The sequence below is a fragment of the Phasianus colchicus genome, chromosome 18, assembly GCF_987193195.1.
Source record: "Phasianus colchicus chromosome 18, bPhaCol1.hap1.1, whole genome shotgun sequence".
Taxonomy (NCBI): Eukaryota; Metazoa; Chordata; class Aves; order Galliformes; family Phasianidae; genus Phasianus; species Phasianus colchicus.
This window is the reverse complement of record NC_143453.1, coordinates 13,080,143-13,101,535: the sequence shown is the minus strand read 5'-3', so window position 1 is coordinate 13,101,535 and position 21,393 is coordinate 13,080,143. Positions and strand designations below refer to the sequence as shown.

The 21,393-nt window shown below is 41.9% G+C and overlaps 2 protein-coding genes across 3 annotated transcripts in view; one reads left to right on the top strand and one right to left on the bottom strand.

The window, feature by feature from the left end:
• The first annotated feature begins 6,027 nt into the window (after positions 1–6,027).
• UBE2L3 (ubiquitin conjugating enzyme E2 L3) lies at positions 6,028–21,151 on the top strand. Its single transcript, XM_031592847.2, has 4 exons — positions 6,028–6,134; positions 13,038–13,133; positions 16,716–16,902; positions 19,094–21,151. The coding sequence occupies exons 1-4, from the start codon at positions 6,108–6,110 to the stop codon at positions 19,246–19,248; spliced, it is 465 nt and encodes a 154-aa protein (XP_031448707.1). The 5' UTR covers positions 6,028–6,107; the 3' UTR covers positions 19,249–21,151.
• YDJC (YdjC chitooligosaccharide deacetylase homolog) overlaps positions 11,391–21,393 on the bottom strand; it is a 29,087-nt gene continuing 19,084 nt past the window's right edge. Inside the window, exon 7 of one of the 2 annotated variants that reach the window (XR_016458728.1) lies at positions 11,391–11,460. The gene's annotated coding sequence lies outside the window, so the exon portion shown is untranslated. Of the gene's footprint in view, positions 11,461–16,908; positions 18,520–21,393 lie in introns of those variants that run through there. The other variant, XR_016458727.1, reaches the window with a different exon arrangement.

Here is a 21,393-nt window from a genome sequence, read left to right as displayed (position 1 = left end):
TGCTGCTGTTTCAATTAAATTTTGTCATAACAGCCCACCTGGAGACGCAAAAGGAATTTGAACAGGTTGTGAGCAAATTAAATAATTGTGGAAATTATAAAGTTTACCCCTACTGGCCATTGCAGGAAAAACTGCATACAGGGTGCATGTTTTTTGTAACCTTAGTGCTTTTGGGAAACTTCAGGAAAAAAGGAGTTTTCCTGCCAAAAATCTGTGAGGATCACTGATAATTTGTTGCTCAGCATTAGGTTCATTAGATCTATGCGCTTCATTATCTGATTAATTCAGAAGCAGGTTTGTAATCAGTGATGTTTAAGATTCTTCTGCTCTGGCCTCCACAACCTTCTGCAGCTCATTCGATAAGCTCATCAGATTGAATTTTCCACCATGCTGTTTATTGTAGCTCTAATGGAAGACAGTCACTGCAAAATTACACACTCAGCAGGTAATTTCTAAAAGCCATAAGTTGTGGAATCACTGCTCTTTCATTGCCTTTCTATAAAAAGGTAAATTGCGGTGATTTATGTTAGAATTTGCAGAGCTATTTTGCAACATAACATGTAATGAAATGCTACTGAAAATATTGGGTTTTTTTTGTCTTTGCCATTCTTCCTGTCACCTACCTGCTCTTTCAGAGTTGCTGTGTGATGAGCTGACTTTAATACTCATACTTTCCCATCTTTGTGATTTGTTTTTGTTTGTTTGTTTGTTGTGTTGTTTTTGTTTGGTTGGGGTTTTTTAGAGCATTAAGTGCTTTCTTCTCCTGCTCTTATCTTGGGATAAATAATAATAGTAAAAATACCAAGACACATTTTTGGTCCTCGTGTTTCACAGATTGGTTGCTATAACCCACATAGTGCTGAAGGGCATGGTTTTGGTCATACAGTGGGGAACCAGTCATCTGGCATGCCCTGAATGTGCCAGCCTCAGGCTAGATCCTCCTTTGGGGATTTGTTTTCAGTCACACTCATTTCATGAATAAGCAGCAAGCTGCATAATGCCAGCTCTGCTTCCTCCACCTCCATGGATGTGACAGCTTGAGTAGGAAGCGCCACGTGCACCCAGGTCATGGGAGTGAAATGTCCTGCTCAGGAAAAGGTCAGGGGTAAAAGTCATAGCAAAATATATCCCCTTAAAGTGGATGGCACTCTTGCTTCTCATTGCTTAAAATAATATTGGGGCTTTTGAAATACTGAAATCTATTAAAACTAATCTGGTCTTCTGTGACATCATTTCACAGGGTCTACTCCAGTGAAGGTGCATGAAGATAACTGAGCTCAGAACATAGGAATGCTGTAAGCACTGCTTGTGAAGTGCAACAACTGGTGCCCAGACTGTGTCTAACGCAGTATTTCTTGGAGGAGATGCTTCTCAAGTGACACATCGTGGTTTTGGATGAATTTTGTATGTGGACTGCTCTGTCTATCAGTGCCACCCCTCCACCAGTAGTGCTGTGTACCTGCATGCCTGTAGGGCTGAATTTACCTGAGCCCATGTGTAGGAGCTCCCTTTCATTACTCTGAAAATCTACTGCCAAACAATACCATCTTTGTCCTTCAGCGATCCAGTGTTTCAGTGAGTTTGCAGGTCCCTTGCAGGTGGTGAGATTCAGGACAACTGTACGGAGTTGCAGTCATATGTCACAAGAAGGGCAGTATTACACCTGTTGCTGCATTGCTCTCTGTTTCATCCGGCTCAGCACCGCTCGCTGTGAGCTCCATCCCTTGACCCAGGTTTGCCCTCCCAGTGGCAGGCAGCCCAGCTCCACACTGTGGGGCCTGGCTCACTTTCCTGTTAGTTGCTGCAGGCTGATAACTGGCCTGGAGATTGATATGGATAGGGCTGATCCAGGCTTTCAGCAGCTATACAGCACCACAAAGCCACCCCCCAAGCTGTCCTGCACCCTTCTCCACCTGGCCTGAACTTCAGAACACATGCTTGCTCTATACCACTGGATTATTCCATTGTTGCTGTTATCTCCCAAACTAGTAGCTATACATCTAGAGAAACAGATTTTTGATAGCTTCCTCAGCCCTTTCTACACTGCTTGAGCTCACATCATCTTTACTAAAAATTTACTGTGGTTAAAAAGATTCTCTATGCTTTATCTTAAAATAGAGATCCAATTATTGTTCAAATTTCTGCAGCTGTGAGAAATATAAGAAGTGATGTAACACAGGAATGAAGAACAAGGCTTTTGATTAGAGTTCCCCTTAAAAAATACATTTGTAAGTAGCTCTAAGACCCACTTGGGACAGAAGTGGTATTTAATGCAGACTCCCTCCCACATAGGGTGCTCGTTCCATGGGCTCTGCTGCCATCTCATGGCTTCATCACCAGGTTCTGAACTCGGTCATTTGAAGTGGCTTGCTTTTTACGGGGGTAGTGCTACTTTAGTGGCATGTGTTCTTTGGTTTGGATTGGTTTTCCTGTTTGATTTTCTTTCTGGTTTGGTTTTATTTCTTACAGAAGTGTAGGACATTACTGAAGTAGTCTTTTGTCTGGCTTTTCTTTTTTCTCCTCCAATCATGGAATAAATTGATTATGATAGAGAAAGGGGTTATGGACTACTTCTGAGGCATCTAACCAACTGAGAAAAGCAGCTTTATACCAATAGTAAGCTTAAGGTTTTTGTGTTCTCTTTTTAAATTAGCTATAAAATGAACTGTTTAGTTGCTCTTGAAGATGAACTTAACCCCTGCTGATCACATGTAGCTCCCTAAAGTGTGTTCTAAATGAATTAGAATCACTTTGAAATCTGAGTTTTGTTTATTCTGTGAATCAGCATGTCTAGAAATTCCAGATGCAAAAATGTCAGACCAGGACAGAAGTCCATCTAGCTCACTGCCCTGCCCATGGCAGTAGCATATGCCCTATCTGGGGGCAGTGTGCAGACCCTGGTCGTTCACCTCATCCTTCCAAGCATCCATAATTACACCTCGGCATCAATTAGAGATTGGTAAGGATTATTCCCTGTTTATTCTTTTTTGTTTCTGTTTATGGACCTGTCACCCATCTCAATTAGTTCATTTTTGAACTTGCTGAGTTTTGCGTTTTCTACAGCTCATGGTAGGGAGCTCCACAAGGGAAAGGTACTGCTTTGGCTGTTACTGATTTCTTATTAATTTCACTGTATGTAACTTAGTTCTGTGTGCACCTTAGCTGCTGCCTTTATGATTTTTGTAAGCTCAATCCTATTCTTTCTCAGCCTCCACCCCTGCAGGCAGAAGAGCTCTGGCCATTTCAGCCTCCCTTAATATGGCAGATATTCCATCCCCTTGATCACTGCCCTTTTTACCACTTCTTATTCTGTTGCATTTTTTCTCAATGTGTAGACCCATACTTTGTATTCAAGTTGATGGCATGATCAGGTTTAATCTACCAACAAATTATTCTTTTTCTTAGTTCCTCCCATTCAGATTTCCTGACATATTTTGCCTCTTTTCAGCAGTCTGTATGGGAACTGCCTGAACCACTGATTGAACACCTGGGGAAAGGACCCGGTCAGCCCTGAGAATACAGGTGAAGGCAGTAGACCTGTGCGATCAGAAGGGGTGGAGCCTGGCTGCACCTCTCTTAGACCTCATTTGAGGACTGAGCCCCACTGAGGAAGGTTCTCTGCTTGGAGATCCCTCCCTTATGGAGTTTTCCCTGTGAGCCAAGATCTTGAGAGATGAGTGAGCACTTCCCTTTTTTCTTTGTAACACCCTTCCATTGTGCTGGTCCCTTTGTCATGTCACTTCTTGTATCACCATTCCACTGTATTGATCTTTCTGGTTGTTACGAGTCCATTTCATGACAGAAGTTATGCACAGAGATTTTTATTTTTATTTTTAATTTTCAAGGGTCAGGCTATTTTGTTATTCACCTGTTTGGAAAGTTTATGCTATTTTTTCTTTTTTGAACAGTTATGGTCCTAAAATGGTGATAGAAAATGACCTTTGGAAGTGAGCAGACATAGACAGGATGTCTTCAAGGGACTGGCAAGCCCTACAAAATAGACACCAAAACGTGTACTTTGGATGCTCTCCACTGTCAAATAAAATAACGGATGTGACCCGGAAACAACAACAACAAAGTTCAAAAATGCAGAAAGGTCTGCAAAACTTCGTATAACTAGCAGCCTGTGTCCTGTCACTAACAGGGAGGTAAGAGTTATAATTGAAATTCTGTCTGGAAGTAAATTCTTTTTGCTTTAATATCAGACAGTATTTTATTATTACCAGTGAATTATATCCGGGAGAAATGCAGCAGTGTGGCCATGGCTGCACAGCCCTTGCCAATAAATAAGGCACTGCTCATCAGTGCTGGCAGCAGGTATGTGAGCTGTGTGCGATTGTGTCAACTTCCTTCAACACCTTGCAGTAAGAAAGGATGTCAGCTTCAGGTGGTAACTTGTGAGGACAGCTGCACCCAGCAGTGATTTCTTAAGAGCTGGCTGGGCTATTGTTAGTTAGTTGGTGTAGGCGGTGTTTTTTCTTGTCGAAGGAAGTGTGGATTATCTTACTAATTATCCCAGGTACTTCTGACATTCTCTTACAAGCTATAAAAACCATGGATTAAAATTACAGATAGTAACTCAGATTTCCCTGCAGTTCTTTTAGTATTGCCTTTTGTGTGTATCTCAGTGCAGATATGGGTGAGAGCCTGAATGAGTTCTCTGAGACTATACAGCTGAATAAAGATGAGATGAAAACACGGATAGAGTTCTTACAAATACATAAATACAGATAATAGCTGAAGCAGCTCATTTTTCATATCTGTGGATATCTTTAAGATAAGAACCATTCTTCCAAGTCACTGCGGTATCAGACATAGGTATTTCTGAACTTCAGCAGCACGTAATCTGAAGTAGCCCACTTAGCCAACATCAGTTCTTCAGTACCAGTGCCACATCACAAGTCCTCAGCCTCTGCCACTCCTGTTCTCACACTGTGTGCATCTGACTGACATGTGGAGCTCCCCAGCTGCCACACACTGTGTATGTTACCTCTCCTGCTTTCAGGATGACAGAATAAGATCACAACACGAAATAGTTATGATGATACAGTCTCAAAGATGTTAACAATTTCACAACACCCACGTGAAGAGGCGAGCATTAAGCTGGCTTCTATGTATGCTGTATACTTCTTAACAAATGCTGAGATTTGGAGCAATAAGCACTATTGTAGATGTAAAATCTTGATTACCAAAGAGCTGTTCAGGGAGTTGTGTGCTGACTGTTGAGTCACGGCCTGAAGCACTGATTGAGCACCTGGGGAAAGGAGGCGCTCAGCCCTGGAGTACAGGTGAAGGCAATTCAGCGGTGGGACAGGAAGGGGCGCAGCCTGGCTGCACCTCTCTTAGCATTTAAGGGCTGAGTGCCGCTGAGGAAGGATCTCTGGTTGGAGATCCCTCTTTGGTGAAGCTTTTCCTGCGAACCTGGAATCTGCTGATAAGGTGAGCAACCTTCTTCCTTTTCCTCACGGCGCCGTTCTGTCGTGCCGGTCCTTCTGCAGTCCCGCCTGTGCTGAAACACGTTTCCCGTCGCGCAGATCTGTGCAGTTGCTACAGAGCGACACTAATGGGTGCTGTAGTCCTTGTTCTTCGTAACCAGTAACTTCTGTTGCGTCCCCACAAGCCTCTTATAATACTTTATGTATTTTACGTTTACTTTGTTTCTCCGCGTTCCGTGTCTGCAAGGCTTATTTTCAAACACAGAACTTCTTCGGATGACAGCAGTGACTGCGGGGCAGCGCCCTGGAACGGCGTCCGACGGCGTTTCAGATGCGAAGCGGCAGCCGAAGGCCAGAGGGTGCGGGCGCAGCCCAGCGAGGCTCCCGGCCTTCCGCGACGGAGCGCCGGCGGGGACCGGAGCCCAGCCGGGAGCTCGGCGACCCGCGGGCCGGGGCTGAGGGCGCGGCCGGGCCGTCCCGCGGCGGGCAGCCCCCCGCCCCCTCTTTTCCGGGCAGCGCTTCGCGAACGGACGGCCCCGCTCGCGCCCGGACAATGGGCGAAGCCCGCCGCCGCGCTCGCCCCGCCCCCGCCCCGCCCGCCGCAGGAAGCGCGGCGCCGAGCGCCCTGCCCGCCGCCGCCATGCATTGTGGGGCGGCAGCAGCAGAGCCAAGATGGCGGCCAGCAGGAGGCTGATGAAGGTAACAGCGGCGCCGCGTCGGGAAGGGCCGCGGGATGGGCGGCTGTCGCCCTCGGCGCTCCCGCGGGACCGGGCTTTTCGCCTCCCCCCGCCGCGGGCCGCTCGAGCGGCCCCTTCCCGGCCCCGGCCCGGGGCGGCCGGACGGGAGCGCTCGGCGCTCGGGCCTCGGCCGTGAGGGGCCGCGCCGCCTCCCCGGCCCCGCGCCGCGCCCGGCCGGCGCGCCTCGGCCGCCGCTCGCCGCCCGGGGCGGCCCGGGAGGGGCTCGGGGAGCGCCGCGAGGCCGTGCGGAGCGGGCCGGCCCCCTCCCTCGGGGGGCTCCCGCGGTGACTAAGCAAAGAGGAAGGGCCGAGGGGGAAGGAAACGGCGCGGCCGGGACGCCCCGCCGCAGGCCGGTCCCCGGGGCGGTGTGACGGCCGGGCCCTCCCGGAGGGCCGCGCTCGGCCGGGCGGAGGAAGCGCCCGGAGCCCTCGCCGTCCCTCGGCCGGGGGGTTCCTCTCGCCGCCCCCGCGCTGGGGGGGGCGGGGGTTCGGCGCCGCGGTTTGGTGGGGGGACCGCCGCGCCCGCGTGAGTCAGAGGCTTATCGAGGTGAAGCGTGGACCCGGGTTCAGAAGTTGCCTCGCTCGCTCCGGGCGCGGTGATGGTTTTGTCTTCACTGCGATGTGCAGACAGCCTTGAGTGTGAGTTTCTGCGAAGAGAGTGCATTCGCTTTAAAATACCGTTTGGATGAAAATTGGTGCATAACGATGCTGCTAACCTTCTCCTTCAATAGCAGAGTTAGAGGTGCCCTTAAAGCTGTGAGCCCCGGTAGTGTTGGGGGCTGTAGGTTGTTTGAGGCTATGTTTCCATGGCTGATCACATCCACGTGCATGTGAGCAGTCGCTTTTGAGGAAACCCATAGCTCAGCATTGCTTTCGCAAGACTCTTTTTTGTGCCATGTAGGCATCAAAAATTAAATAGGTAAATATATTATGTGCGGAGTCATTCAGGTATGTATTAGATCAGCAGGCGTAAGGCCTTGGTTCTCCTGAAGGCTTCTGAGGAGACGGCATTTGGTTTCTATTTCATTTCTGATAGCTGTTATTTTTTTGGTCATAGTTTGAGAGCCATCAGCATATCTGCTGCTTTGTATTTGAATTAGATTCTTTGTTTGGGATAGGTGTAGCTTCTTGCAAGGCAGCTTTAATGCCTGCTCTGTTGTTCAAAAGCACATCAATATTTTAGAGGAAAAATATCTAATTCAGCATCAAAGTATTTAGTACAGAACATGAAAATGTGAGAGGCAAGGAAGTTCGTCCTTAAATTTACAGAGCCCTTGTGCTTTTCACCCTCTCAAACAGTTCCCTGTGCTCCTAAAGCATCAGATAGTGCCTTGGTCTTCCCCTGAAATACCATAGAAATGGTTTTGAGGATGTGACCTTTTCTAGAAAAACAGTGGCAGTTTCTTTTCAGAGGGAGTGGTGTAGGAAGGTAGGAGACATTGATAACTTCACTCTTACATTTTTACTTTCATTTTTATTGCCTTCTGTTTGTGGACTGTGCACATCATGTGCTTTTTTTTTATGCAACTCCAACAGCTGCGAGATGCTTTATCACATAACTTGTGCAGGCTGTTCAACAAGCAGCTTCATTTGTTCTTTTTGTGGCATCAGATCAGCCCGTTGTGCTTTAAGTTTGCCATTCGTCTGGGTAGAAACGGACTGTAGCTCTTATAACTCACATATGCCAGCCTGATACTGTTGTTTAGGTTATAAAGTGAAAATTGACTGATCTCAAGTCTTTCACTATCAGAATTTTGCATTATGGAACAGCCTGTGGGATTCCTTTCTCAGAGGATGATGGGTGATTCTGTGTGTCACTCAACATCCAAAACAAAAACAAAACAAAAAAACAACCAAACTAATAAGAAGGTAGGATAAGCATTAATTGGATTGGTCTCTTCCAACCCAATTAGTTCTCTTTTTTTTTGGGGGGGGGGCTAAACATCAACTTTGTCTTTGGTAGCTGAGAATGAATCTTTTATAGGTCAGATAAAATAAAGACATTTCCATTTCCGTAAGGTCTTGCCAACATTTTGAAGTGCTGTAATCTTTCCTGAATACGTGTCACGCATCATAGTCACTCATGAGTCACGATGCCACAGAGACTGGGTGAAGTTGATTCATAATAACATGCAGCCTGCCCACAGACAATGGGAATGTTATTGTAGTTGCCACCTTTCAGGTGGAAGTGGGTTTCCTTTTTAGGTTGTGGACTCTTCAATTTGCAAACCTCCTTGTGAAAGAAGCACTGAAATTTTGCTATCATACAGTTCAGTTTTAACATTTAAGTCAGGTCATAACATGCATAAGATTGCCTTGTTATTGCATACTCGTGCAAGAGGCCTATCTTAGGCCAAGGCCGTAATTTATGGCCTCTCTTAGCAGGGCTTTATGTGATGGTCTGGTCTAACTGTTTTCTCTTCTGTTTGTTCAAGTCTTTCTGGGAGCACACCCAGGTTGGTAAAAATGTGAAATGTTCTTAGCTAATGAATTGTGCTCCAGCAGCATTTGAGGTGGAGTTTTGATCTCTGGCCCACCATTATACCTCTTCAAAGAGCCACAGCTGTCAGATCTCCACTCTTTGTGGAATACAAGAGGTGAGAATAAGGCAGGCTGCACTGAGAGTGTGTTGTTGTGGGTTATCCCTTGCAGGATGGGACTGAGAACTGGGCAAACACAGCATAGTTCAATTTAAGAAAGCAGCTCATTCTTTACTTTTGGGGAGCTGCTTTGCTTCATGACTGTTTCTTGTGAGAAGCCACTTTTCCCCAAACACACACGGTGGGCAGTACATCTGCAAGAGACACGTGAGAGATTTCACTGAAGGGCTTGCAATTTCCACTCGCTGACGTGAAACAAGCTCTTTTCTGGAGTTAAATGATCTGTGGGGAGGCAGTGCGTAGCTGCAGAAGGGGAGGCTCTCTTGGTGCTGAGTAGTCACGGTACCCACTTAGTGTCAGCACTGTGTGGTGCAGGCACAGACAGCGCTCACTCTCAGGTGGTACTGAGCTGTCCTGGGTCTGCAGCTACTTCCTCCAGTGCTCATCTGCAGTACGATCTAGCTGAGGTCTGTGTTTTTGCTTCCTGGCTTTTACGTGTTACAAGTATTTATAGCATTAAGAATTGAGAATAGATTTAAAGAGGAGGTAGCAATTCTTTAAATCTCTCTGTTTTCAATCTGCCTCCATGATTGCATAGTCGGATGTGTATGCCACCATTGAACTCAGTGATAAAACCCAGGGCTGCCCTGCTGCAGGTGGCCTGCAGAGTGCTCCAATCTCCTGAACAGCAAAGCCATCCTTAGGAAGGGTGTTGGAAACAACTCTGTGTGCATCCAAGCACTGCTTCTCAGTAATGAGGGATGGAAGGCCTCGTGCCATACGTGGTTGTCTGCATGTGAGTGAGAGCACTGATTCCTTCTTCGAAAACGAAAATTGAGAAAAAGGTTTGTAATCAAAACTTTAAGAGAATGCTTCTGAATAAAAACCAGATGTAAACATTTTGCCAAAAAGTAGAATTAGTCAATAAAAAAGCATGTGAGCATATGGATCTGCAGTGTCACAGCCGCTTGGTTTCAGAAACTCTGTAACAGCTCCTAAATGAGCTGGTATCTGGTTTGTTTTGTTTGTTTTGTTTCTTTGTTTTTAACATTTCTCAGCAGTATGCAAGATTCAGAAAGTCAAGTTGGAGCTCCTTATCTGTGCCTTGGAGCCTATTTAGCTTTGTTGCACATCTTGTAGGTAATGTATGAACAGATAAACAAATTGTAAATGTTATGTAAGCAAAGTGTGCAGTCATTTCAGTAGACCTTTGTTTTCCTTTATGAATTTAATAGCATCTGCAGCTTAATGCAGAACTTCCTGAAGTCAATGAACTTAACCATTTCAGTCTTCACTGCATTTTCCTATCCAGTTTGTTTCTTTTTAGCCAAGTCCCCAGACTTCAAAGATGTGTAAGCAAAACAGTTTCAGGATTGTGCTGGGCACCTGGTGGTTGGTGGCTTGGTTGTTTTTTTAACCTTCAATGAATTTTGAGGAGCTAGGAGTTCTAAAAATTATTATAATCTATGGATGTAGGTATGAATCTGGTATCTCAGCTTTCTTCTAAAAGGCAGGTACATTTTACTCAATGATCTTTAGGGTCTCTTCCAACCCAAGGCATTCTGTGATTTTTAAGGTGATGTCACTTCATTTTCTATTTCAATCATTTGATTTTTTTCAGTAGCATACAGTCATTTGTGCTGTTTCAGTTTTTTACTTCGAACTTTACGTATTGGTTATATATGAGAAAGGTAGCGTGTGCATCCAGGCCTGCTGCCAGCGCTCTTCCTGAAGGCTGGACGTTTCCCCTGGAACAGTGTTTTCTCCTTCCCGTGTGCAGGGCAGAACGTGTTGTCTGAACGAACCCAAACTGCGGTGGCGTGGCCCGAGGGAGAAACGAGCAAACACCACCTCTGTAATAAGTGGGGAGCAAAGCAGCCAGGTTGTGTGCAGTGCTGATAACAGTGGGAAGTTAAAGATGACTTAAACTCTTCTGCAGCATTCTAACCTTTGGTTGTGCTGCTTCTGTGTGCCTTTAATAATGTTGCTTGACAAAGGGGTGGAGGACAGAAGAGGAATTATTCTATTCACTGCCTGCCTAGACTATTAGGATTTATTTTAAAATAAATATACAGACTATATTCTTATACCCTATAAAGTAATTTTTGACCCGTTAAGCTTAGCTCTCATCACTGAAGCATTAACTTCTAATCTAATGCTGTTTGGTGATATTTAATAGTTCATTCACTTCTTCTAACTGTGTCTGCTGCTGTAATTCTGAGGCTATTTAGGTCTTTATTGTGAGTTCCCACCCCTTTTTAATCCTGAGTGCTTAATGTCCTATCACTCCTGATGATTAGACAAAAACACTAAGAATATGAATTAGAAATAAGAGTAATACATTGCAAATATGTTTCTAGGATAAGAAAAGTCCCTGCTAGGATAAATTGGCACCTGTCTTAAGCAAGTTATTCAGGTGAGTCGTATCTTCATGTGAGGAAAAGGACTGCCTGCTTTATCCTCCTGTTCCCTTTTTGGTTACTTGTTACTCCTGCAGGACCCAAGGCAGCAGGGAAGAAGGCACAGAGTCTGGGCCTGACACACTGCAGTCATTTGCTGCTTCTCTCACTGTGAGAGTGAATTCCAGGATCGCTCCACGTGTCATTATGAAAGAAGACGGACGGAGTTTCTGCTGGCTCTTCCCTGTATTGTCTTCCAGGCTGTTTAATTCCCTCTGCCATATGATGCACTTGACAAAAAAAAAAAAAAAATAGGGAACAATTTGTTTATTTGGATTTTTTCCTTTTGTGCAATTCTTTTTACAACTTTATAATGATTTGTGCCCTGCTTGATTGCATTTCTTAAGTAATCATTTTTTAACCTGAATCTACTTATGAAATACAGATACTTCGTTTTCCATTAATGTAAAGCCATTCTATCTTTTTATTAGCTTAACAATAGTAATTTTCCAGTCAGTATACTTGGGGGTTTTTTCTTTTCCTGTTTTAGAGACAAGATATTTGTGTTGCATGTTTATTCATGCTTAACTACATGGCAGTAAACTTAGCCTGATTTGTTCCTGCTGACTGGTGCGTTGCATCTGGTGTGGAATGGGATTTATCCCTTGTGGAACAGTTGGTTTTTGGATTTGTGGCAGTTCTGTGTGTGGAGAGCTCCATCCTTACAACAGCTGCAGGAGGGGACTGAGCTGCTCCATGATTTCCAAGCAGGTGCTCTGTGCCTTCAGCACTCAGCACCTCCAATGCTCTGTGTGCATTGTGGTTTCTGTGCTGGTAGTTGGTGTTTAATTGAAATATCCTGCCCAGGTTTGCAAATGTGGTTGTCTCCAGTGGAGATCTGTGTGCTGGCAGCATGCACCTCACAGTGCTTTTTCCCAGTGTGTGTGGGCATACAGTCATGTACCTCATACTTGCAACCCCATGGAAAGTTTTACATTTCGTGTCAGGAGGCTTGAATTTGAGTTCAGTTACATTGTCTGTGCAGATAAAACTCTTGAAGGACTGTCATTATTGTGGGAAAAGGTGGAGTCTTGAGGTTTTGCTTTTTTTTTGGTCTTATGGCTTCCTGATGAAATAAATACTCAAGGAAACAGCTGCTGCAGTAGGGCTTATAGTCATTTTAATATAAAAATAGCATAAATATTGGCTTTGGTGATGCCTACATCACTAACCAAGAAAAGGTAATTTTACTGGTGGTTGACAGGTACAGAAAGATACCTTGTTTCTATTCCTTCTTGTTACAGCTAGAGAGAGTGGCATCATAATAAATGCTGTAAGCTGTGATGAATGAAACAAAGGTAGAGTTGTAACAGCTCAAGTTTATTGATCTAGATCAGATGAGCATTGCTTAGATATTCATTAGCGTTTGCATCATTTAAGTTGATCTTGCAGGAATTCATTACTTTCCAGCTGAGAAAATTGGTCTGTTCAGTGACTTCATAAGTTTCTAAAACTGTTATGAACTAATTCTTCCAAATCACTGGTTTTCATTTAGGTGAGTCCCATTTTATATATATATATATATATATAATATATATATATATATATATATATATAATGATCTTATTAACAAAGTATTATTGTACATTTGTGACATCAAAACATAACCCTTTTTGAACAGCTTGTCTCAGAATTTTACTTCTCACAGGGACAATGCTTTGTTTTCTGTGGGTTGCTGCCACTGAAGCCTCAGGTCTCTTTAGTGTTAGAGGAGCTCACGCTGACCTCCAAGCGTTTTGCTGAAACAGAGCTGAGCATTGTGCCTCATGTCAGTATTAACTGTTGACTTACTCTGCTTGTTTTCCAGGAGCTTGAAGAAATCCGCAAATGTGGAATGAAAAACTTCCGTAATATCCAGGTTGATGAAGCTAATTTATTGACCTGGCAAGGGCTTATTGTTCCTGTGAGTATGAAATACTCCTTATTTTAATGAGCTTTAAAACATGATCATTTTTTTTACCATAAATCCCCAGTTTAGCATTGCTGTTAGTGACCATCAGATAGTTTTTGTACATTGACAAGATTTCTTCATTTTAGGGAAGCTGGCTTTCAGAGTTGTTGCTTTCTGGGCAGTGAAGGGTGGAGATATGGATTTGATTCTTGGCCCTCTTTAGACTTCTCATATAGTCTCAGGCAAATATTGTAATCTTTCTTTTCACTTCATGTGAATGTCTTGTGTGGTTTTATTAGTACCTGATAATGTTAGTAGGTGTTTGTTGTAAGTAGTGTGAAGAAAAATCTATACGTAATTGATAGGGGCTCTAGACAACTCCGAGGAATACCTGGCTGAATGCTGTGTAACTGTGGGTCCGATCCAGCAAATGGCTGCCTCTGGAAAGGCCGCAGACCCAGTGATGGCACTGGGTTGCTTGGGAAAGGTCCTGGAAAGGGGAAGCAGGTGAGTTCTGTAGTTTGTTATCTCAAGCTGAAAGTACAAAATTTACATCATCATAGGAGAATGCCTGAGTTATGAAATACGTTATTTACTCCTCAGTAAATTTCAGTGTATGTTGTTTTCTTGTGGTTTTGGTTAGTTTGGGGTGCTTAGTTTGTAAATCATTGTAGTCATTTCTAGGGAAAAAATTAAGTATTGGAAAAAGTCTGCAGGGAAACGGTTTGGATTTTTACAAGTGAGCTTTTTTAAAGAAAGTCCTTAGGCATTAATTGTTTCCAAAAACACACAAGCACTGTATTAGTCAAATAGAAAGGGACTTGTTATGAAGTGGATAGCAGGAATTTAGTATGTTAAATTCCTTGGTTGCGTGGATTTTCACCTTCCTTTATTTTTGCACTGCTACGGCTCACGTTCATTTACTACATCAGCTACTTTTAAGTCTGGGCCTTTGCTGCTTCTTTTCCTTGGGTGCTACCTAAAAGGTCTCCTGACCAATGTAAATTATTTTAAAAGAAACAAGCATTATTTTGGCACTGCCTTTGCTTTCACAGCTGAAGGCCATTCACAAACTTGGGTCGTGTCATCTCTGCTAAGATCTTTGTGAGGCCTTTGATCTTGAAGTGCTGTAGAATAGATTTAATTTACTCACATTCTGTGAGCAATTCCCTCAAGTGATTGAGTCTACTATTCCTAATAAAGTAAGCAAGATTTGGTGCTAAAATTTGACATAACTGAGAAACAGTGCTTTGCAAGCCATTCCAATACGCGTGGTTCACATGTGCCAGGTTAGCATTTTGGCAGTACTTTGAAGTGGTGTATGGGTGGTAAACATGGCTAATAAAGCAAAGCACCAGAATGTTTGCTGCTGCTAAAGTTAGAAATATGTGGGGTACAACATCTATTTATTGCAAGGGAAATAAATACACCAGTAAGGATTTAAGGTCAAGAGGGAATTTTGTTATGAAATCTATGCTTATTAGAGCAATTAATATTTGTCATAGCTGTTTTGAAGAGTAGTATAAATTACTGTTTTGAGGAAATACTATAAATGATGCTTCTTCTGAAGCATCACTTATTTTTTTTAGCTGGGATAGAAGGCTTGAAAATATCAAATATAAACTGGATACAAGTGAGGTGTGCTGGTTTTGGTTGTAGTGGTGGTTTCTAGGTTTTTTCCGAAGTTTTTCTTTTGAAGTTTTACATGCTGTTCCCAGTTTTGTTCTTGTTGAGGGTTTGAGATACAAGTACTGTGTCATTTGTAGACTAATCAGTTAGCTGATTATTGAACTCTGTAACTAGGCAGTATTATGGCTTGCTTCTTAATTAAAATATTAAAGATAGGAAGGTTAGTATTTTGACAGTGTTTGTGCAGAAGTAGTGCTATATGAACCTTTATGCATCATATTTTGTTTTTAGCGTTTGTTCAACTGAGAAGCCTGTTGAAGGTAGTTTCTCAACATATTTTCCTGTTCTAAATTGCAGAATAGGGTGTAGCTGAAGTTCTGTATGTTGAAAAAGCACTGTTTTGATTTTTTTTGAATGCCAGTATGAGGCTCCTGGCTGTTGTAAAAGGTGCTGCTGGTTTACACTGAATTTTATTTCACTTTGTCCATAGCAAACACTTCTGATAAACTTGTGCAGAGCAAAAATACGTCAGGTGAATGCAAGTCAAGTGTTAGCTATCTATATTTCAGCATTTATAATTCAGACTGTCTAACTTGTCAGTATAAGAATAAATGTAACAAGTTACTGGAAATGAATTTCTTGAATATTCTGTGTTCTGTCTCTTGAAAAGATGAGCAGCTGCTTTACATGCATTTTTAGCTAAAATTTATTGGTGAGTTATGGTGAAAAACTGTTCTGGCTGAGAGTCAAGCAGAAAATGAGTATTCTTAAGCCAGGTCTGATCCTGTAGCATTTCATTGAACGTTCTAGCAGGTGATGGAGATAAGAACAAAGTGAACAATGTGAGAAGCAGGCATTAATGTAAATTGCTACTACAGACAGAAAGTTATTTGTTAAACTTGAAAAGCTTTTAGCTCAGCTAAAAAGTGGTCTTAAGCTACTTGAGTTATTTCTTTCTTTGACTCAAAAAAATCACGTGTCACTTCTTAGAAGCACACAACCAGACTTCCCTGTATGGATAAAAACAAAATGTAATGTTATGTGTTGAATAGCATCTTAATAGAGCGTTTCCCAATCCTAAGTATCTGTAAAAGTTTTTTAACCTCTGGAGTGGAATTGAATGAAGGAAATGGCCTGGTAGGTAATGCAGAATAATTATATCTAACTCAAACTGGAAACACTAATTCTTCAATTATTGTGTCCTGGTTATTATCGCTTACAGAATGTCATTTTCATCATCTTTAAACATAGCAGTAGCTTTTTTCTTGCCTTTCTTCTGCAGTTAGCATTTGAAATGGTAGCAGTGGTCAAAAGATCTTTGCCTACTTCACAGTTCTCTCATTGTACTCCATCAAAAATGATCTGATAGCAGTGGGTGCTAAAACTGCATACGAATTCAGAATGTTCTCATCAGCAGATGCAGTGGATATCTATCTTTAGTACAAATTAATGCTCAGCAGATTTTTATGCAGTCAGCACAAAAGGGTTCTCAGAATGCTTATGGGAATGTGACAAATCAAACTGCTTTGCTGTTTGAACCACCATGTTGTATGAGATACAAAATAAGCAGGTTTAGAGAAACCAATATCCTTGTGAGGTTTCCTGTTTGTGTATCAGAAAGGGTTTACAGTGTATTTCAAAATATTAATAAATGTGGGAATAAAAATACTTGTTAGATCTCTGAGCATGGAGTAAATGGGATTGGTTGCTTTCCTACTAGCAGGAATGTCAGCCAGCTTCAGAACAGCGGTAGCCTGCCTTTTTCATGGTGAAATACAAGGGTGATGGAGGTTATATTGCCTCTTTGTTTCTGCATTAGTTTTGATGTTCATAGATTTAGGAATGTGTTTGGAAAAAGTGCCTTTAAAAGAGGTCATTTAGTAGACGGAAGTCTGAACATGCTTTTACTTAAAGTTCATGTGTTATAGAATGCTAGATTCTTTATGTTCTGTCATCTCGTTGCAGGACAATCCTCCATATGACAAAGGAGCCTTCAGAATCGAAATCAACTTTCCAGCAGAATATCCATTCAAACCTCCGAAGATTACATTTAAAACAAAGATCTATCACCCTAACATCGATGAAAAGGGGCAGGTTTGTCTGCCAGTAATTAGTGCTGAAAACTGGAAGCCAGCAACCAAAACTGACCAAGGTAGGACTCCTTGTGGAGGAAAAAAAGGGTATTAAGAGATTAGGCATTGTGTGTTTGAAGCAAACAGTATTTTAGCTTGTCAACCGGTTTATCCATTTTCCTAAGGTTTGCCTCATGAATACATGTTGTGAGTAAAGCATGCAGCTCTTTCGGAATGTTGTTTTGTTATTAGAATACAAAGTAATGACACTGACTTGTGGCATTTCCACCTCCAGGAAACCACAAGACTCTTAATGGCTGAAGAGTTCATTAAGGTTGTGTCCTTGGTATATTTAAATTCAAAATGGGAAGAAGAAAAAAAGCATTTATGTTGGTGTTACTCTATGTTTCTTTTTAAACAGTAACTATATACATGTTTGGCTTGTTTGCTTAAAGAAAAAGCAAAATCATGACACAGATTAACTCTTAGCTATTAAAAGATCACTGCTGTGAGGCTTACTGCGTGGAGTGTCTTTGGATAAAAATTTAAATATTTTAAGGAAATCTCATTAGGTTCACTACCAGACTTGAGAGCGTGACGAGTCTTGCCTCTTGTTGCTTCTATTAGTTAGGGTGAAATTTTCACATTTTCTGGCAGGTAATGATAAACTTGATGTTAAATGCTTATTACTGTACATAAAGAGGCTTTACTGAGTGAAAAGGCATGTTACATGCTGTATTAGTTTGTTACAGTTTAAAGGTTGTAGTAAGAAATGTTCCTACTTGGCCCCCCTTCATTTCAGGTAAAGGTAGAAAAGAGTGAGAAGACTGCGCTTTGAAAGAAGCTCCCGTGATATCCTAGCATCTTCCAGGGTGATAAGCATTGTAAGCACTTACACTGCAAAACTAGGGAGAATCTAGTTAAACTGTGAGGTGGCAGACTGAAAACAAACCCTGACTTCTCATGCTCTGTTGTGGCTGTCAGCATTTTGTGTGAGTTCAGGAGGCCGCTGGCTGTAGGAATGGCACAAAGTTAACAGTTTTGGTATTCTTGTTTCGAAAAACCGTAGGGTGCTGCTTTGTATTACTCTACTTTGAGTAGAAAACTATTAACATTGGTGTTCAGGGAAATGCATTTTTGGTGTTTTCACTGTCTGTAGACTTGCTGAGTTGTGTATATACTTCATTGGGTGGATTTGACGATTGTAACCAAGCTGCCATTAGTGGTCATAAGAATGTATACAAGGAAAAAGCAGCAGTAAGTTTCATGGTAGCATACAAGACTCACTGTGTAAATGCAAAGTACACTTGTGAGAATTATTTCTGTTGAAAGTGGTGTGAGAATGCTGATTAAATGGCTGTTGTTACAGAAAGATCAATGCGTTGGAAAGGAGATACAGGAACATAACAGCAAAGGGACCAGCACAGATAGGATGGTATTTCAAAGGAAAAGATGCTCACCCATCTCTGAAGATCTCAGTTCACAGGAAAGACTCCACAAAGGAGGGATCTCCAACCAGAGATCCTTCCCCAGTGGCACTCAGCCCTTAAATGCTGTCTTAAGAGAGGTGCAGCCAGGCTGTGCCCCTTCCTGTCCCAGCGTTGAATTGCCTTCACCTGTGTTCCCAGGGCTGAGCGGCTCCTTTCCCCAGGTGCTCAATCAGTGCTTCAGGCTGTGACTCAGCAGTTCCCATACAGCTGTAAACAGTGGTATGAAAAGCACCTTACAGTTCTTACTGTATTGTCTAGTATGTCTATACTAGAAAACACATTTGGTAGTTCAAAATAACGTCAAGAGTTGTTCCCTATTTATAGGGGAAGTAAGTCACAGAAAAATAAAGCTGAAAAAAATGGTTTCCAAAAGTAGATCCAATTACAACTGAATTGCTTGATTTATTGTGAGAAGTATTCGGGAAAAATGTTCTGTGATAGAAATTCTGGGGCCCTCTTCACTTGATGCATTACAGGTGAAGCTGTCTGTAAAACTCCTTGCTTACCCATAAGGAGGGCAGGATGCTCAGTGCTTGGGAAGATACTGTCTTGTGCATTTTGGTCTTTACTCACAGGTAGTTGGTTTTATTTACAGATGTGATTTCCTAATGTATTTGCTGTCATTGAACTACGCTCTTGAAAAGAAACAAGATTTATTGAGATATATCTAAACACAGTTTAAGTTATTTTCTTATTGGGGAATTTTTCTTATATTTTGATATATATATTTTTTCCTTTAAATTAACAGTCTTAGTCTCTGACAGTGTTCTTCTTTTGACAGTAATCCAGTCCCTCATAGCACTGGTGAATGATCCACAGCCTGAGCATCCCCTGCGGGCTGACCTAGCTGAAGAATACTCTAAGGACCGTAAAAAATTCTGTAAGAATGCTGAAGAGTTTACAAAGAAATATGGTGAAAAGCGACCAGTGGACTAAAATCTGACACAGCTGATGTCAGCAACGTATGATAGAAGATCGGAGCAGTGCATTTGAGACATCCCGTAAAGCAGGACTCTATGGAAAATTGACAAGTGCCACCTTTTGGTGTTAACTTGTGGCTGTTACTAACTTTCTACAGTTTTCTTAATCAAAAGTGGGCTAGGTAACCTGTAAAGGAAGAATTAAAAATTTAAGATGTTCTAGTTCTGCTTTCTTTGTTTAAAAATCACTGCTTCAATATACTTTAAAGTATGCTGTTTTCTTTTTTTTTTTTGTCAGAATTTATCAGAAATATCTTAGACTTATATTCTGCCCTTAAATTGAAAAGGTTGTGGCTGTCATTTCTTACTTCTCCTTGCAGTTACCACTATCCTGAGTTCATTTAATTCAGCATTGAATTTTTGCCCCTCCTCAAACTGATGTCTTAGAAAAAATATCCCACTTCTGGCAGAAAATGATTGAGTGTTTGGCAGTTTTGTTTACTCTTCTCTTTAAACATTGCACTGTGCTCTGTGGGACTTGCTGCAAGTTCCCCTTAACTTCAGTTTGTAACGTAATAAAAAACAACCCAACTACAATCAGAAATGTCCAGGTCTTATGTAAATCTAGCTGATGTTACCACAAAATGTTTATTAAATGGGGAAATCCAATTTCTTGTCTGCGTTATTGAATTAGAATATGGCTTATGTCCTGCTTTTGGAAAATGCTGGAAAAAAAAAGTAGTAGTAAAATGTGATTCCAGACTCCTTTCACTTTTATTCTTAATAAAAGTTAGCGTAAGTTAGCTTGGATAACGTGCACAGAACAACTGTGCGACCAGTTTAGAAGTTTCAGAAATTGAGGACCAAGAGATACACCGAAATAATAAACTGGTATTGAGTGAATAAGTTGGTATTTTAGAAATGAATTAATTTCAAATACTAAATGTTAGCACTGCTAGTGAGATTTTTTTCATCCAAATACATATGAAACATGTTCTAGGGAATGGCACTCACGCCACTTCCTTCCCAGTTGCTGTACAGTTATTCCTGAAAATAGTACGAGAGTAGGATTAAGCAATAAACTGAATACACTTCACTGCTACTGTTCCTATGTTTTAAAAATACATGTTGGATTATTTAATGACTACTTCAAGTTATCATTCTGACTTGGGCAGAGCTGTTTTCCCTTTGCTCTAGGCACACCCACGCATGCTGAAGGATGCCCTTTCTATTCAGAATTGGGCACCCTTTACTGTGTCTATTGCTTTTTTTCTGCCTGCGTGTCCTAAGTCTGAAGTGTGATTGTAGCTCCAATCAAACTGCCATACAATCAAACTGCCTTCCCCGTTTGTAGAACCTGAGTATGTTACTGAGTAAACAGATTTCCAGAAATCCATAGGTAGCTGGGAGTACATATCACTTTGATTTGCAAGAACTTGAATTAGGAAATCCCTCACATCTGGATGGTTTGTCTACACTCCTAGAATCAGTTTTAATACAGCCTCTACCTTTGCAACCTTGCAGAAGTAGTGCACCAAGCTGTAGCTCTCTTGGTTTTTAATGTATATTGCTATACCTTCCTTTGCCCTTCTCATCTGGCTTTTATTTTGGATTTAGTGTGAACAATGACAGCCCAGTACCTCACCTCTGTTGAAAGTATTTTTTTTTTTATTAGTTAGGGAGCTAAGAAATTTCATGTTAAGTGTTCTTAGACGGATTCTTTGGCAGGTAAATGAAGTTAAACCACATTCACCTTATTTACGGAAACTTACCTTCCCTGAGTGTTTCCTGGCTTGTGAGAGCACTATTACCAAATTTTTCACATCTTTGTGTCTTCGGTTGCAGAAAGTTGGTACTGATTTTGTTTCCTTCACGCTCAATCAGATTCATAATAAAATAATGCCAAATTATCTGTTGAACTGAAGTGTGTAACTTCCGCATCAGCCGAGTCACTGTACTTTTTGATCATGTCTGTTCACAATTGAAACGTTCTTAAAATTTGCATTATTTTTATTATTATTTAAAACAACTGTAGCACTAGTTTGCTGCCATCATTACTACTAAACAATATACTTTCTGGTTGTAAGCCTCTCAGGTTAAAGACTGCATTTATTTCAGTGTGGCTTGGATGCCATTGTAAGGAAACTGGAAGAGCTGTGTA

Bases quoted from the DNA above. Each gene is read 5' to 3' on its own strand.
- UBE2L3 (XM_031592847.2), top strand. From the start codon at position 6,108: ATGGCGGCCAGCAGGAGGCTGATGAAG. The intron at 13,134-16,715 runs GTGAGTATGAAA...ATCTCGTTGCAG, and splicing joins GGCAAGGGCTTATTGTTCCT to GACAATCCTCCATATGACAA. The intron at 16,903-19,093 runs GTAGGACTCCTT...TTCTTTTGACAG, and splicing joins AGCAACCAAAACTGACCAAG to TAATCCAGTCCCTCATAGCA.